The following is an 18,094-nucleotide window of genomic DNA, read 5'->3' as shown; positions in this document are numbered from 1 at the left end:
ATTGGATTTATTATAATTGTTTTAATAATATAAAATAACTAGCTAGTGAATTTTAATTATATTTCAAAAGAACCGCAATATCTTGCGCATGTGCAGAACAATATCTGATATCGACGCCATGTTGATTTCTTTGTCTTCATTTGGCGGACACTTGTCTCTATGCTTTCAATATAGGAGTGACCAGACCACGCCAAACTACGGTTGTCCAGACCTGTATACCTATGTATATGATCTTATGCATATATAGTGTGGTCATATAAACAGGTCTGGAGTTTCCATAGTGGAAGCATTGATGAAACCATCCGTCGTTTGAGTTAAACAAAATCGACATGGAGGGTAGAGAAAAGTTTCGTTCTGCGCATGCGTGACACATATATACATATATATATACATATATATAGGTACTATGAATGTTTCAGCAAAGACAGATACGTTGTATTCATCTCAGTCTATTTGGCAGAACAAGACCTTTTCTTGCCCTCTGTCACGATCCTTTTCAATTCAAAAGACAGACGGTTTTCTCTAACGAATGTTGAGATCTGTTTATATACCCGTGAACCGTGGTTTGGGCTTCAGCGAACAGTCACGTGGTTCTGCGAAATAAGCCAATCAAAGCGAACGTTGCGTACCACGTGATCGGAAAAATCGAAATGGTGGACGTATCGGGACGCAGGATCCCGAGAGGAGACGAAGGACGATAAATTGGGCAAGGGCCCATCATCCGTGTCATCGGTATTATCAATTTAAGAACACGATTATTCACGAATATTAGTGTAATTTTCAGCAGAACCGGCGACAACCGAACTAACGCAGAAGTATCGGTGACAGTAGACCTTGTTTACTGAAGTGTCAATCCGCCCGTATTGTACGTGTGTTCTCTAGGTGCGAGAAAACAGAAGAACAGTGTATGTCGAGTGCGCGAGAGCCACAGCTGTATCATATCGTTCTCTCGATAGTACGTTTCTGTAACGGTTTATAAGAAAAGGGGATATATTTTAAATAAACGAACAAAAAAAGAAGGAAATTCGAAATCGTGAAAACAGACGGCAATGAGTTTACAGTGAAAATTTCAGTCCATGATAGCATACACAAGAATGCGAAGGTTTTGATGATTTATAAGAATGTAAGAATGTGTCACACCGAGCGTCTTGTTATCAGCAAAGGAGGTAACAAAAGCAGCATATTCCTTGAATAGACTTGCATGTTTTCATTACATTCTTTAACGATGATATGTAACAATCAGTAAGTGTTATGCGTGGACGAGAAATTCTTGATGAATTTAAGCCCGGTTTACTCTGTTGACGTTCACACTCGCAGATCGTTGCTGATTGGTGGTGTGGTCCATGACCCGCCAATCGGCGTCGGAAGACGGTTTTCCTGCGAATGTCAGCCGTCAGGTCCGAGGCAATCGGTATCTCGGGAACGTATGTCGTTTTTCGCAATCCTTTGTGTATCCAACGAATGATCGATGTGTTACGATTACCGTTCACTCGAGATTATTTAGAATATTATTCTACACTGTTCCTTCTTTTTGTGTCGAGATAAATCCGCTACTGTTTAATTGAAAAATTACCAGCAATGACGAAAAGATTTAGGGGGATATTTTTAAATTCGGTGAACACAAATTCATAGAGAAAAAACACAAAAAGGGATTGGGATTTTAAAGTAACAAAGAGATGTATAGATATAATCTTTTTGTTTTAAGGTTAGAACAATATTACCCGGAATTCACATTTTATTGTGGATTTGATAGATAATTTGTATTTATATGTAAAGTCAAATATAAAAAGAAAATAAAATATTCTTACATTATGAAATTGTTTGAATCAATTAAATTCGTGTAATAGAGAAATACAACAATGACATTATTTACACAATGCAACAAATACTTGATGTAAAATATTTATGTGTCATACATTTTTTTTCAGATAAGATACTTCTTTAACGCACAAAAGTTCTATAATACGTACAAATGCAAATACATCTGTAATCTTTTGCAATAAGTGTATTAAAATACTCAAATGGCATGAGGATGTTTACAAAACATTGAAAACCTTGGATTATTGTCTCAGTGAAGATACTGAGTTACTGCCTGCCAACAATAGCACACCTACACTCTTTGCAACTATACAGTAAATGTCATGATAAAATATAATGGCTATCAGAAAGGTTTTGCTGGACATTCAGTGTTAAATGCATGATATCTGAATTAAATACATCATCCTATAAATTCAAAATACTCTAATTATTGAAGAACAAAATCAACAGGATTCTATAAAATTGACTGAATATATAAATTTAAAACAAAACAAAGAAACAATAGAATAATTTTAATGGTTCTGTTTTATTATACAAAAAAGAAAGGGTATATTAATTTATGATTATAATACTTTGTGGTATTCTGTCCTATTGATGAAATAATATGGTAAAATTAAATGCGACCTTCAAGAGAAGTTTGGGAGCACTTTAATTATTTCTGTATGTTATGTACTGCAACGAAAGAAAAAATACAAACTTTTATTTTGTTGAACCAATTCATGATTAAGATTTGACATGATATATATGTATATAAATAAAGTCTTTTAGTTTATGAATATTGGGTAATTTTGAGTGCATTTGACAAATTTAAATTAATGTAAAAATTACCTGTAAATAAATTAGCGAAACTGTAACTGATTATTTTTAAACAAAATGTATAAAAATTATTTTAAACGTTTACATCAGTGGTTGTACATAATTGAGAAACAAAAAGAAGAAGAAACAATACATTTGAAATTTTGCCTGGATGATAGAGGACAAATTTGTTAACCCTATATAAAACAAGGTAAAATAGCATATGAACACAAAGTAATAAAATCAATAACAATATGCATAGATGTAGACTTAAAATTGAATATTATTAATTTTATAGGGTTAAAAAATGGACAGTTGTGTCTCGGGGGTAGTGCAAGTATTTGTGGGTGAATGGAGCCCAGAATATGAAGCACTTTCAATTAAAGCTACAAAACAAACTTCCTCAGCTGAAATAGTGGAGTGTATTATAGAGAGACTTGGATTAATTGATGCGTCTGTTTCAAATGGTTATGAGTTAGCAGAAGTAGTAGGAAACTCTGTTGGGCAAGAATGTAAAGAAAGAAGACTTGGGCCATGTGAGTGTCCCGTGGCACTTATGTTATTATGGCCAAAAAATGCAGCGCAACAAGAATACTACAGGTAAATATATTTGTTTAAAATGTTATAACTATATGAATATTATCTTTATATAAGGAAATATGTATGTGTTAGACTAACTTCTTTATTATTTTTAGGTTTTATTTGCGCAAAAAACAACCAGATTATTTATGGTCAGATAGTAGGTTTCCCATGGATCCACAACTCCTCAAGGACTATTTTAATAGATTCCTATATCAACCACGAGATAAGGAGTATCCAGATCTATGTCAACTTCCAGATCTTAATGAACAAACTCTATTGGACAACCTTCGGGCTAGGTTTTTAGCTGGAAACATATATACATATGTTGGCAGCATATTAATTGCATTGAATCCGTTTAAATTTTACCCTATTTACAATCCAAAATATGTAAAACTCTATCAAAATAGAAGGTTGGGGCCAGATATACCTCCACATATATTTGCCATAGCTGATGCAGCTTATCATTGCATGCTTAAAGAAAAAAGAAATCAGTGCATTGTTATTAGTGGTGAGAGTGGCTCGGGTAAAACAGAGTCAACAAATTTTCTACTGCATCATTTGACAGCACTTAGTCAGAAAGGTTCTCATGGTAGTGGTGTTGAACAGACAATACTCAGTGCTGGTCCAGTACTAGAAGCATTTGGAAATGCAAAAACTGCACATAACAATAATAGTAGCCGTTTTGGTAAATTTATCCAAGTGAATTATAAAGAAAATGGAATGGTCCATGGGTAAGATTCTTATACATAAGATGTAGAAGATTATATAGTTTTATAATTATTAAAGACTATGATAAAATTATCTTTAGGGCGGTCGTACAAAAATATCTTTTGGAAAAATCAAGAATAGTTTCTCAAGGAAGAAATGAAAGAAATTATCATGTATTTTATTACCTTTTGGCTGGAGCAAGTGAACAAGAAAAGCAACTTTTGCATTTAGAAAGTTGCGACCGTTACAATTATTTAAATAAAAGTGGCTGTTATGGACTAGAAAATGTTGATGAACGACACGAGTTTTCAAGGCTGAAACAGTCTATGGAAATGGTTGGATTTACACCAGAAAAGCAGAGACGATTGTTTGCAGTTCTGTCAGCTGTTCTTTTACTCGGTGATTAATAAATTATTTTAATGACTTTTTATGACAGGATCTAATGACATGGATGGCATTATTTTAGGTAATGTGGAGTTTCAGCCTAGAAAATCTTATCACCATCACGACGAAGCTGTGGGAGTTAAAAATCCTGAAGTGGTTGCATTGATATCTGAACTTCTTCGAGTAAAACAAGAAACTCTTTTGGCTGCACTTACTGCTAAACGTGCAAGAGCGTCTGGAGAAACATTAGTTATTAACTATAGGCTTCCAGAAGCAATTGCAGCAAGAGATGCTATGGCTAAGTGTTTATATGGAGCTTTATTTGATTGGATTGTGCTTCAGGTAAGATATTGTGGTTTTAGCTTTGAAATTTGTCTTTTGAAAAATTATAAGATAATATTTTGTTGTTGATAGGTGAATCATGCTTTACTTTCAAAGAAAGATACCCTCAGAGATCATCAAGGCAATAGCATAGGTGTATTAGATATCTTTGGTTTTGAAGACTTTAAAATGTGCAATAGCTTCGAACAGTTATGTATAAATTATGCTAATGAACAACTACAACATTATTTCAATCAGCATGTTTTCCAATATGAACAACGAGAGTACAGAAAACAGGGGATTAGGTGGACAGATATAGGCTACAGTGATAATTCAGGTTGTTTAAATTTAATAGAAGGGAAACCGAATGGCCTCCTTTGTCTTTTAGATGATCAATGCAAGTTAGTATTTAGCATTGGCTTTATTCTTTAAAAACACAAGTAATATCTCGCATTTCTTTCAATTAAATTTTTTTTCTATTGCAGCTTTCCGGGTGCAACGAATGAGACACTGCTACAAAAATTTAATACAGTACATAAAGACAATCCATTTTATGAAGCACCACAACGACGCGAAGCAGCCTTTGTTGTACGTCATTATGCAGGATCTGTTAAGTACCAAGCTGCTAATATGAGAGAAAAGAATCTGGATTTAATGCGACCCGATGGTGTTGTTGGTGTATTGAAGAATTCTTCCCTTGCTTTTGTTCGAGAATTAGTGGGTGCAGATCCGGTTGCGGTATTTAGATGGGCAATACTTCGAGCATTTTTTCGCGCTCATTTTGCTTTCCAAGAAGCTGGTCGAGCTCATAGACATGGTCGAGGTACAGTATTTTCTTTAATGATATGGAATATTCTTTTACTTATATTTAAATTCTTCATGCTAATAATATGGAGATATTTTCTTTTTATTCTAGCTGATGGTACAAAAGCATCTATACAAAACAGGTATAGGACACCGAACGAGAATTTAATAAGGTATCATAATTTTCATGTCTAATTTTATATAATCTTTACTCTCGTAAAGGGTGACGAAATATTTGAGTGCTTGTATACTCATAATATAGAGCAATATTTATTAGTTATATAATAATGATCGTGATAAACAAATGGCAATGTTATTGCGCTTGTTTTTGAATATGTTTTATCTGCATATTATCTCACCCTACAAAATATAAATCTACGTTGTGCGTTGATAATATTTGCATCAAGCTGAAGAGGTTCCTATGTGTTTATAATTGAAGCAAACGTTAATTATATTTACATTGGCCACATGTCTTTTGTCCCTGTAGCCATCTTGTGACGTTGTCGACCGTCAATCTAACTATTAACCGAATCGCGTAAGTGGTCTTTTGATCCACTGTATGTGTCATTTTGGCAAACATTACCTTTTTTTATGCTAAGATGTCTTATGGATTTACAATGTTTATCTTTAGTTTTACAGCAAGAGTGTACTAGCAAAGCTTAAAATACAAATTCACTCGATTTATAATAATACAAAGTAGAGATTGCAAGTTATAAACAGCTTGTAAATCCATATAATTTTCCCAATCTTATGTGTGAGAAATTGTTTAGAGTTTTCTGTGTGCACTTTTTGTATTAAATGTGATTAGAGTGCAATCTTCATAACTTTCGTAATACAGTTACATTCTGTCATTTAAAATATATTAATTTACTTGCTATTATTCGTAAGCATGATTAACAATTCAACAATAATTTTTTATTTATACAATTCATGCCAATCATTAAAATTCGCATTATTTCATCACTCGTGAAACAGATTGTTTTCAATGAAATCATTTTCTTCCTAAAGTCACCAGCAAGCAAAGTTTAAAAGTTTAAATTAAATACTGATATTGAACAATATATGGTTACTATTTAAATACATAAAACTACTAAAAAAAAACTAAGCATGAGAGACTTTTTCAGTTTGCACAAACATAATCGTCCACCAAGCTATCAGAAGCAGCGCAGTGTCTGCATACCATCAACTATACCCATTACCACATTATCTTCTATACAACTCGAAAACAACGACAATGTAAACAACAACCGATTGTCGTGGCCACAATCTCGAAACATTAATCAAACGCAACACCCGACAAATGTAACCACGATGAAGGGTTACTTAATAAGGGGCAGGGAAGACCAGCCTCATAGTAATAATAAACTCAGACGGGATACTCATAACCCGCTAGAGAGGGTGCTTCCAAAAGACGAAGCAAACGTCATGGAACGCGCTAATCAAATAGTCATGTATGTAAACAGCACCTATTTAATATTCCATAACATTGTAATATTTAAGCTACAAAAATTCACTGCTCTACAATAAAGGTAGTGTGTGCTCTATAGTAATTCTGGGTGAAGGATTTCTTTGTGCATAGGTAATAGCATTTCAATAGGACATTAATGGTCTTCCCATGCAGTCATACACAGCTTTCTACAAATATTCACTATTTTATGAAGCTTTCACATATTTTTTAGAGGTCATCAAAATCATTCTATTTGATGTACCATAATATTCACGATCATTATCGCCGGTCGTCTTTTAGTCATCACATTTTAATAATTTATTTGTTCATAATCTTAGCTACAATTAATGCATGTTAATTTCACAATAGTAGTTTTTTTACTTTTTGAATTAATAATATTTAAATTGACCCATTTATTCCCTACAATAAGCTTAATTAAGAAATGTTTAAAAATCAATAATGCATTTATTTCGATTCAATTTCTATACAAATTAAGAATGGGTTAATTTACATTACATGCTGGTTGATACAGCATATATATTCAATTCAAAAAGATCCTATAGCATTAAGCTCTCAATATTACAAACATATCCTTTCTTGCTAGCAATTAATTACAATTAATTGCACGATAATATTTTTTTATGAATTAAACGAATTGCAAATTTTTTATAAGAATACATTTATGTACTAATGAAAACCATAACTCATAAAGTTAGTAGTTCGTAAAGAATGCAAATTGCTTATCATTAACACTAATAGTTCATATTAATCCATGTATTTATTTAGTGCACAATTATCAAACTATATTTCCTTATATTACTAAGAATTTCTAAAAACTTCTAAATCTGCAGATAACCACTTTTGTACACAATTAATCTTAATATTGTATGCTTCTCTAAACTTGCTATCATAATCTAGTCATATAAATTCTAATGACATTCTGCTAAATGTTTGCTATCTCTCTTTCATAGTACGTTTGTAATAATTAATTGTTACTACTTGCAATGCCATACATGTCATTATAGGAATCATAAATTCTCCTTTTCCTGTTTTTCTATGTCAGGATATTTAATACTAATTTAGAAAAAAAAAACCAAAATATATAAATATTTCTAAAATAATACTAATATCCTTCAAAATGTAAACATATAATTTATGTATATTTTTTATTTTGATAAGAAATTAAAAAATAGGAAAAGGAATTCGTGAAATAATTTTCAATAATAACACATTAAAATTTAATACTTTTACAGGAAAAATAAATCATTTCGACCAAGAGAACGGGGTAAGAAGGGTCTAAAAAATCTACAAACTGTAAAAACACTTGCTGGAAGAACGCAAAGTTACGGCTCAGGACCTGGAAAAGCAAGAAAGCAGCCTATGACAGTATCTGCACAATTTCAACAAAGTCTGCATAGTCTTATGGATACGTTAAACCAAGCAAACCCTTTCTTCATTAGATGCATTAAAAGCAATGCCAACAAGGTACCAAACGAGTTCGATGAAGAAACAGTGCAACGACAGTTAAGATATACAGGAATGTTAGAAACAGTCAGAATAAGACAAGCTGGATTTAACGTTAGATTAACATATGAGGAATTTATTCAATTGTATAGAATGTTATTACCTAAGGGCTTATTAAGTTCTCAATCTGACGTTAGAGATTTTCTATTGACACTAAATTTAAATAGAGATGATTATCAACTTGGAACAACTAAAGTGTTTCTTAGAGAATCAGAAAAAATTAAACTAGACATTGAATTACACCAACAAATCATTACAAGCATTACAACTATACAAAAATGGTTCCGTGCGTGTTTAGAAAGAAGGAAGTTCCTTAGATTGAAAAATGCAGTTGTGCAAATACAATCATTTTGGAGGATGGTCATTGCCCAAAGATTTGCTCATTCTTTACGTACTAGAATTGAGGCTGTCATTCACATCCAGTCTGCTTGGAGGGCATATAAACAGCATAGTTGGTTTAAGAAACTTAAGTCCTGTGTAATTATGTTTCAAGCTCATATTCGCGGTAATAGAGCGAGGAAGACTTTCGCAGAATTAAAAAAACAGAAAAAATTGCTTGTTGATAAAATCGGAGAGTATAAAGAAACTCAAAATCAAGGAGAGCTTGTATATGATAACAGTAAGGTATATCCTAGGCTCAGGAATAACGAAGAGTAAGTACTTGCAAAAGAGGTTAAAACTATAATATGTATATTTACAAGTACTTGTATTATTATTAATGCTTGTATTTAATTTACAGGTCACTCACAGATCAGGGCTTGTTGGAATTTAATACGATTCGTAAAACGGAGTCTCAGAATCGTCTTACGTCAGCAAGGTAAATAAATATCTATTTTTTACATTAAAACTTTTGATACTTAACCACAATAATATGTGTTAATTGTAGAATGGATAATGTACTTCGAGATAGTACAGCTGATACGAGTATGTCATATTCAAAGCGTAAAATTATACCAAATACAAGAATATTACAAGAATCTAGCTCGATCTTAAGAAACACGGATTCTTTTCCTTCGGATGAATTTAATGAGCGTAAAAGTAGCTTGGAAAGTTTGACTAGTTTAAGAAGCTATGAATCTCAAGTGAGCAACAGTTCTGAATCTCAAGACAATTCTTATGGCAAACCGGTACCGAGCACTAGAACAAAACGCTGTGATCAATCTCCAGTAGTTGCCGCAAATACAAACTTAGTAAATGCTTCGAGCCGATTGCCGTCTGTTAATAAACGAGCAGACAGTTCATCGACGGGATATAGCGATGGAGAAACTGATACAGAAATTCCGAGTACAGTACAAAGTGCTCCGCCTGTTTTTAACACAGCTCCATCATTTCCAAGTCCACGAGAAATTACATACCATCAATCTAACATGAGTTTAACGCATAGTCCAAATTCAGACGTCTGGCGTCGCCGAGCAGACTTTTCTTCGTCCATTAACTATAGTGATTATTTACTGCCTGGTCCTCAAAAATCAACCTTGACACGTTCTCCAAACGTTTCTCAATATAAAAGTATAGCGGATAACATGTTCGAGCAAGTGCAACAAGACAAACCAAACGAAGCATCGAATTATAATGTGAAATTGGATAGTGACCGTTTTATTCATATGGATAGTTCATCAGCTAGAGAACAACGTCGATTAAGTGATAATAGTGTACCGAGCGAGCGGATTGAAAGCGTCCCAGTTTCACCTATCAGACGTGATCATGGTTATGGCCACAGTAAAGAAATGAAAGATTTTAGTTACTTGAGAAGGCAAAACTCGGAAGGAGATACATCTATGAAATTAGATGCTGTGAACGATGAAAATGCTTTAAAAAGTCCCTTGTTGAAAGGAACTTTGCCCAAGGAGAAAAATTCGAAACCAAAGGAAAAATGCGAACCCGACGTGCCTGTCAGAAGTGCCAGAAGAAATCGTCCCACTAGAGAAGTCCAGTGCCGATCTATGGGTGAGAGTGTATCAGAAACCAACAGTGGAGAAACCAAAAGTCTATTTCTGGGTACAATCAAAGAGAGTGACCTACATAAAGCAACAACTATAAGACCTCGGAAAGATAGTTCGCATGATACACCATCCAGATCAATAACAGATTGGCCTGTAAACAAAAATGAAGCTGCATCGAAGACACAACAACCTGGAAAGCGCATGAGATCCAACGCTATAACAACATTAGAGCTGAGGAGAAGAAATTCGGACCCAGCAACTAAAATATCAGGACTTAGCGAAGACAAACCTGGAACTGATACAAGTCCCAATGACCTAAAACTCGCACCTGGAATGAATCTATTAGAATGGAAAGGCAATCTTTTCACGTTAGCCGGTCATTGTTTTAGAAAAGTAACAAGGTTTGCCAAAGACGATGTGTGCGTATGCTGCCACGAAAAGATGGATGCGTTCGTAACACAGGGGCACAAATGTATTGACTGTAAACAATTATACCATGTCAAATGTATTCAGAATGGCGGAGTACTTAAAATGCCATGTATATTAGCAAACACTCCAGGTAGGCGAAAACACAGGAAACCGCCACGAACGCCATACGATGCCTCGAAACAAGTAGTGGTATCGAAATTCAGCTTAACCGGTACATCCGCGTTCTCTGACAGTACCGATAAGATTATATCCGACGCGAAAGAGTTAGCTCTCATGCAAGATTTTATTACGAAGAAGATATACATAATGGAAGGACAAGAGGAAGGCAGGAAGCCAAGCGAAGTCGATCGTGTATTTAGGCAGGCTTTGCGTAAATTTAAAGACGACCTAGTGATCACTTACAGCGTTGCTATTCAGCAAGGTGTGGAAGGCAACATCAAATACACTGACTTAATTGCGAACTTTTTGCACGTAATAGAAACAGTCTGCAAACAAGAAAATACCAGTGAAGATTTTCCCGTGACGATGGGAGTAAATGCATTTAGAGGATTCATGAATGAATTTATGACGCTAGTCAAAACAGAAGCACCGGAGAAACAGAGTAAAAGCAAGCGTAAGAAGGAAAAGAAACGAAAACATGAAGAACCAATACGTCATGGTAATCATATGTTCCAGTTAACTATTATAAACATCCCTACAGCTTGTGAAGTATGTACGTCTTTCTTTATGTGGCCTATCGAGCGAGGACTTGTCTGTCAGAGTAAGTATACATATTTCTTCCCTTTTCTGTAGCATTTATTTATTCGTATTTACATTTCTATGTTTAGATTGTAAGTTAACGTGCCACAAAAAGTGTTATATAAAAGCGTCGGCAGAATGTGGAAAGGAAGCGTCGCACGAAATGAACTCACGGAAAATATTTGGTGTACCGTTGTATAAATTGGACTGTGGTGACGGTAAAGTACCGATAGTGGTAGATCGGTTAATTACAACCATAGAGATGCATGGTCTGTATACGGAAGGTATATATCGAAAGAGCGGTGTCAGTTCCAAAGTGAAGGAATTAAAAGTGAAAATGGACGAAGGTGATCTAGAAAAAGTGGACTTTGAGAATTATCAAGTACACGTGCTTGCAGCAGTATTGAAAAGTTTCTTTCGAGATATGCCAGAGCCTCTCCTCACCTTCGAGTATTACGATGATTTTCTGCATGCTGCGAACTTAACGGATCCTCGGGATCGAATCAGTACGCTATTTGCAATTTTGAAGAAGCTGCCGAAGCCAAACTTCGATTTGATGGAACGACTGATCGTTCATCTAGCTAGAGTAGCGCTTCATGAAGTCGACAATCGAATGTCTCCGTCAGCCCTAGCAATAGTCTTCGCGCCGTGCATTCTAAGGACGAATAGGACGTTGCCCGCGCAAGATTCTTTACAAGATGTTGGCAGGCAGACTTGTTGCGTCGAAACGATCGTACAAGAGAAATTGAGGGTCGTGCGAGCAACTTTAGCCGACATAAATACACTCGAATCCGCTTGTCATACGGCGACTTATCGTTTATCCAGTTTACGATCTTCGAAAATCTTCAGCCCAGAGGAGTTAAACGCTGCGACCCCAAGTGTGACTGCCAGAGGTGGTACTACAGATCGAGAGAGAGATCGAGGCGATGAAGAGGAGGCGCTTCTCGTCGATCATATACAAGAAATCCAAAAGGAAAAGGCCCTACTAACTTCAACTCTTCCCAGCCTAACGAGAGCTTCTTCAGACGACGACCTACTTCTATCTGCCACAGATTTGGACGATGGATCTCTTGACGATCTTCTTCCATCTTCTGCCGGTAAATTGTTATGATTTCGTTAATTTTGATCTTTCGAATACTGTTTATGCACGTATGCGTCCAGAAAAACAAGTTCATTTTTGCCTGTGTGCACGTGTATACAGTGTAAGAAAGAAAAGATTTAGTCGCATGTTCTAATATACACTTTTCAAATAATATGATATAAATCATTATCTTTTATATTATGATAATAAGGACAAATTAAAGAAGATTTATATTTTATTATAAGAAGATATTTTGAAACATAGATGCTAGCAGTACTGATTAAAGTTAGATTCTTTTCTCTTAAGTTAAATCATTATAATTTATGGTTTTTGCTTTATGTCTGTCAATAGACGGACTCGTAAGAAAGAGACCTATCCAGAGGCAAAGTTCCGCAGACAATGCATTTCCGACGATCATTAGTGTCGATGAAGACATGGTAATGGTATGACCATCCACGATAAACGTTACCACGAAGAATGATGATCGTCAAGTGTAGCAACATGACACACGCTGTGAAGCGTTGACTGACGGCAGCGAATCGACGAGTCTTACCTCTGGTCTCATCGGCAAGCCGCTAGTAATTTAAATAAGTAGTAAACACGATATTAGGTAGGTCTAGTAATTTGTTCCACACGAAGTTCAGCTGATAATTCGATCAAACATTATATATATATATATATATATATATGTATATATATATATATTATTATATATTATTATATATATATATTATTATTATATATATATATATTATTTTTTTCACTCTATCGCAAAGCTTTCAGGGGTTTCTAAAGAATGTTTAACAAATTACGCGAATATATAGCTTCACGTGAAATGTATTAAATATTCATTTTATAAGCTATTTTTCTCCTGGAATGCATTCCTTTTATTGAAGACTGTGTCAATCAGGCTGGATATCTTGAAAGCTCCATCGAAGCAGAACATTTACATTTTGTAGGTATTCTATAGTAGAATATCTCTTCATTTTGATACATCATGTTTCATTCCTCTGTACCATCGACGTGAAGAGTTATGATAGTTATTTTGTCAAGAAAAACGGAAAACTAGACAAGGATTATCGGTTGTTGTTACAAATGTTTAGTCGCATTTAAATTCTTCTTCTACTTCAAGTTTTTTATCGGTTCGTTTGAAAACAATCTATCCTTGTTCTTCGCTCTTCTTACAGATTTTATAGACTGTTGCGTGAATCAACACGATAATAACTACTTTTTTTTTTACTAGAAAAGGCGCAAGTTTATGCTGAGTTTTTTGACAACCGCAGGTTTAGAAAGGAAGGTATTCGTATTGTTTCGTTAGCAGAATAATGGAAAAAGGACGATAGAAAAGACGGTGTATAGAACAATATCATTGATCGATGGCTTGAAAAGAAGCGATAACGAGTCACCTCGTCAGATTTTGTTTTTGCCAGACATATTCCGTTAACTTTGTTTTTTTTACATAGAATACTCGCGCACGCGATGCAATAGATAGTTATCGAATCGCTGTTTCAAGCAAGTGATTCGAATCACGCGGAAAGAGGGAAAGAGGAAACCAAATTGTAGCTTGTACATATATTATTAGGTTATCCGAGAAGTTCGTGCCAATTTTTATACCGTTGTTCCGATCAATATTTTAATCGTATCTTTGGATGCTATGAAAAGCGTAATCAACCAGTTTCTTCCACAGCTTCTTTTGTTTTTCCTTTATTTCTTTCTGGCAGAAACATATTAATCATTAATGATCTTTTCTAATCTTCCATTCTAATCTCTATTACTATATTGATATTATTAAATAAATTTGTTTACTCGTTAAAAAGTATTTTTCATAGAGTGCAATTCTAATTTTTCTCGCCAGAATAGCGATTCGTTTTGGATAATGCCTAAACATACCCGTACAAGTAGAACCATTTTAGGTAAATATAATGCGGCGTAAACTTCTCGAGTCACCCGATATATACGATAATGAGTATCTCGTAATAATCTGTTATTATTGTTATCTTTACGAGAGTCGTTACCAAGATTATTTCTATTGTCGATATATGCCGTATAGGGTTTATACACGCCTATATTCCGTTGATAAAATACATAAAACGCAAACACACACACGGCCTGCCAATTATGTACTTTCGTATCAGTTTTTACTTAGGCTACTTTTTTTCATACAGGGAGACTCCTTTATATACATAAACGCGTTCGAGCGAATACGTACTAATGTATAGATACTACATAGACACACGGATTACACATACACGTGGAAAACATTTGTATACAGTAATACTTATGTATATACAAAGACTTTTTTTGTATGCACCGGACTGAGCAGACGGTTTTTTTTACTTGAGATTTATTACGATTTCGTTTTAGTTCCCCTGTCGTCCAGTGCCTTTTTTCTTCTTTTATTTTTCCTCTTTTTTTTTCTTTTTTTTTTTTTAAGTTTCAGCTTTCTTTATGCTCATCTCCCCCTTTTTTTTAATACACCGCTATAGCGTACAGTTGGTCTGTTTTTCTGTCGTGCGTCCTCGTGTTAGACTCGAATATCCAACAATTGAAAGAGTCGTGAAGTTATTCGAGCGAGACGTTGGAATAAAATATTTCGATGTCGTGTTTCGCGAAAAGTAAAAACAAAAATAGGAAGAAAGAAATATTATTTTTATTCCAACATCTCTAATTTATCTAGCTTTTTTTATTTTGCATTTAATTGAAAATTCCATCGTGCTATTTTAATTTTAATTCGACGACAAAGCGTATCAATTTCCCACCAATTTCATATTTCAGTTATGCTTGTATTCACCGAATTACCAAAATCATATCCCCCTTCCCCTTACTTCACTCCCTCCCTCCCTCTCTGTTTCGGGATATTAAGGATATTTTAGAATAACATGCACTCGATTACTTTGCTTTTTATTAATTTTTTTTAAAAAACCGAAGTCCCTTTCTTTTTTCATCTATGCCCCACGATTTTACCGATATTTCGTTAGCTCGCTGTAAATCTCGTCGAACGATCGGCCACGACAGAGAAAGGATCTTGCTCGCGGAAAAGAGGTGGGGAAATATTTATGCGGTATACATACATGTTCCAAGCTGTAGAAATATGTTTTAGGAACGCGTTATGGAGCAATTTGAACGGTCGAATCGAATCATTTCGCGTTGAATTACATCGGATCGCGCGTGACTTTTATCCAAGTAACTGTTAGCATTAAAACCGGGAAATTCGGAAAAGGGCACGCGACTTCTTTTCTTTCCAAAACGTTGCAATTTCTTCTTGTCTTTTTTCCTCTTTTTCTTCTTCTTTTTTTTTCATCGACTCGCGAAATCTACATAATTCGTGTCACGTTCGTTTTAGAATGATCGATTAGCGACTTCAACTCTTTTAAATGTCCATGTTCATGTTTCGCGCGTCGTTCTTTTTTAACGCTCAAGCCGAACGAGCGTGAGATCTTTCGTTTTACGGTTGATCGATTTTTACACTGATTAGGATAGGATCGTTGTGACGTGCGTTTTGTTCTACTACGCAGATTGCAGTAGTAGCCTGTCTTTTAACGTTGAAATGTTATTGCATTTTCTCGAGTTCGTGACATCTGTGACGTTGGCCACGGCCATTCGAACGAATTCTATTCGATCGATCTCTTCCTCGATGTCGAAACAATTCTTCGTTCGACGCGCCTTGTGTTCTTTAATCATCGTGAAAGTATCGTGCAAGAGTATACGGATTTGTATGCACGGGCGCGTACATTATCGATCGATAAACATACGCGTTATTATGCAAAAGGTTCCTTTATCTTAATCAGTATTATTCACCCTTTTACCTACGATACGCCTCACGTACACAGCGAAACTCGTTCTTTTCCGTCCCATGGGGTTCCTCTCAAATATCGATTCAGGGTTTTCTAGCAATCTTGTACTTGATACCAGCACAATTTTCTTCAATTATTTCTTAAATGATACTCATTAAAGCTTTAGAATGTTAGCGGCTTAACAGCTCGTAATCAATTTCACAGTAAATATCAATTAAATGGGACGGAGAATTCACGGAGTAATTACCGAATCGTATAATTTTGTCAATTTTTTCACCACCTTAACTGCCGTATTTTATTTCTTTGCGATTGTGAAACGTTTCGAATACGATCAAACGTTTTCTCCGGTATTTCCTTTTTATCGATAATGGACGTGCTCACGATGAGAATACACGTTGGTTAACGTTAAACGTTCTTTATGCTGAAAACGTTACTGTTAATTTCAGTGTGTAAAGTGTGTTGTAAAGGTTTTGGACAAGTCCGTTTGTTGTTTGATCGTGCGTTCTCGAAGCAAAAAGTTGACTAAAAGAAAAGGAAAATAGGTTAATTTTCGTTTCGGCTAGTCTGTTGTCTCTTTTATCGAGATCGGTTGTTGAATCGTCGGCTCTTTCGCCCGTAAGGAACACTTTCTGTTTTTCATCTTCTCGAGAAATTTATCATTAGGAAAGCCAGCCACGGTTTGATCTAGAGCTTGTAAATCGTGTTAGTGATTTCACCGTGGCGCAGCTGGGTAGTCTTTTTAACCGCGTAACGAGTAAGAACTAATCGTTATAAAAAAAAAAAGTATCTGTAAATGATCGTTTTACGCAAACGCATTACGCTTCTACTGTGCAAAAAAAAAAAGGTGTTTCGTGCTAGTATTGAGCGCACAAAACGTATCATCTATCTCGATCGTGAAGGGAGGAAAGCGAACGAGAACGAAAAAGAACCGACATATGGGTCGCGACACCGGCAATTTTCTCGACGACTCTCCGTCTCGAGATGGAGCGAAAATTTCACGTATTCGAAATCCGTCTAGCGTTGAATAATCGATGAGAATTGCTTTCTCCAAGGAATCAGCGTTATCGATGCAATAATGTTTAATAAATCGTGTCCGATTCACAATCGAGTCGTCGATTAAATATAGAAGGAAACGCGATCGATTAGATTTTTGTCGCTATCGGTCGCGTCGAAGAGCGAATAAGATCGATTCGTATGAGATTTTCACTCTGCCGTGCGTTGGGCCGCCGTGCGTTGTAAATAGGCGATAAGATAGCGCGAGAAAACGGAACTCTTCATGACAATATCGCCCCTAAAAGTCCTAACTAGCTTCATCGCGTGCGGCTACGCCGACGACGATTCTCATCATACTCCATTCTATATTTTTGTCTTCGAGATCTTGATTCACTGCGTTTCACGGATCATACTCGCTCGAGTTGGTCCAACGATTAGAGCACGATCACCAGAATCTAAACCCGCATCGACTTTACTCCCCGATCTCTTCTAAAGAAATAAAAGCTCGATCGAACATGATGCTAAGTAAAACGATGAATTGAGATCGCTTAAATAACTACGGAGACAACAAGAGAAAGTATCGTTCTAGTTTTCTGGCCCAATTCTACGAAATACGCTTATTACAATTACAGATGCGACAGTGATTCGACTCTGTCCTCGAGGAAACCTATCTTTTATCGTTCACACGTATCGACCTGGTCGGCGATCGTTCGTGAACCATTCGTCGAACGAT

At 35.4% G+C, this 18,094-nt stretch overlaps 1 protein-coding gene across 5 annotated transcripts; it reads left to right on the top strand.

The window, feature by feature from the left end:
- The first annotated feature begins 454 nt into the window (after positions 1-454).
- LOC100741627 (unconventional myosin-IXAa-like) lies at positions 455-17,228 on the top strand. 5 transcript variants are annotated; one of them, XM_012386855.3, is made up of 15 exons: positions 455-955; positions 1,929-2,824; positions 2,912-3,213; positions 3,309-3,926; positions 4,004-4,302; positions 4,370-4,629; positions 4,702-5,009; positions 5,094-5,431; positions 5,525-5,585; positions 6,537-6,863; positions 8,113-9,036; positions 9,123-9,200; positions 9,270-11,515; positions 11,583-12,590; positions 12,926-17,228. In XM_012386855.3, the coding sequence occupies exons 3-15, from the start codon at positions 2,921-2,923 to the stop codon at positions 13,021-13,023; spliced, it is 6,858 nt and encodes a 2,285-aa protein (XP_012242278.1). In that variant the 5' UTR covers positions 455-955; positions 1,929-2,824; positions 2,912-2,920; the 3' UTR covers positions 13,024-17,228. The 5 variants fall into 5 exon arrangements, with proteins under 5 accessions (XP_012242278.1, XP_012242277.1, XP_033177126.1 ...); XM_012386854.3 differs by having other exon boundaries at positions 455-1,166; XM_033321235.1 differs by lacking the exon at positions 6,537-6,863 and adding an exon at positions 5,900-5,947 and having other exon boundaries at positions 518-1,166.
- The last annotated feature ends 866 nt before the right edge of the window (positions 17,229-18,094 follow it).

Source organism: Bombus impatiens, unplaced genomic scaffold (assembly GCF_000188095.3).
Source record: "Bombus impatiens unplaced genomic scaffold, BIMP_2.2 scf_0418, whole genome shotgun sequence".
Taxonomy (NCBI): domain Eukaryota; kingdom Metazoa; phylum Arthropoda; class Insecta; order Hymenoptera; family Apidae; genus Bombus; species Bombus impatiens.
Note: the sequence above shows the minus strand (reverse complement) of the source record. Positions and strands in the feature narration are given on the sequence as shown.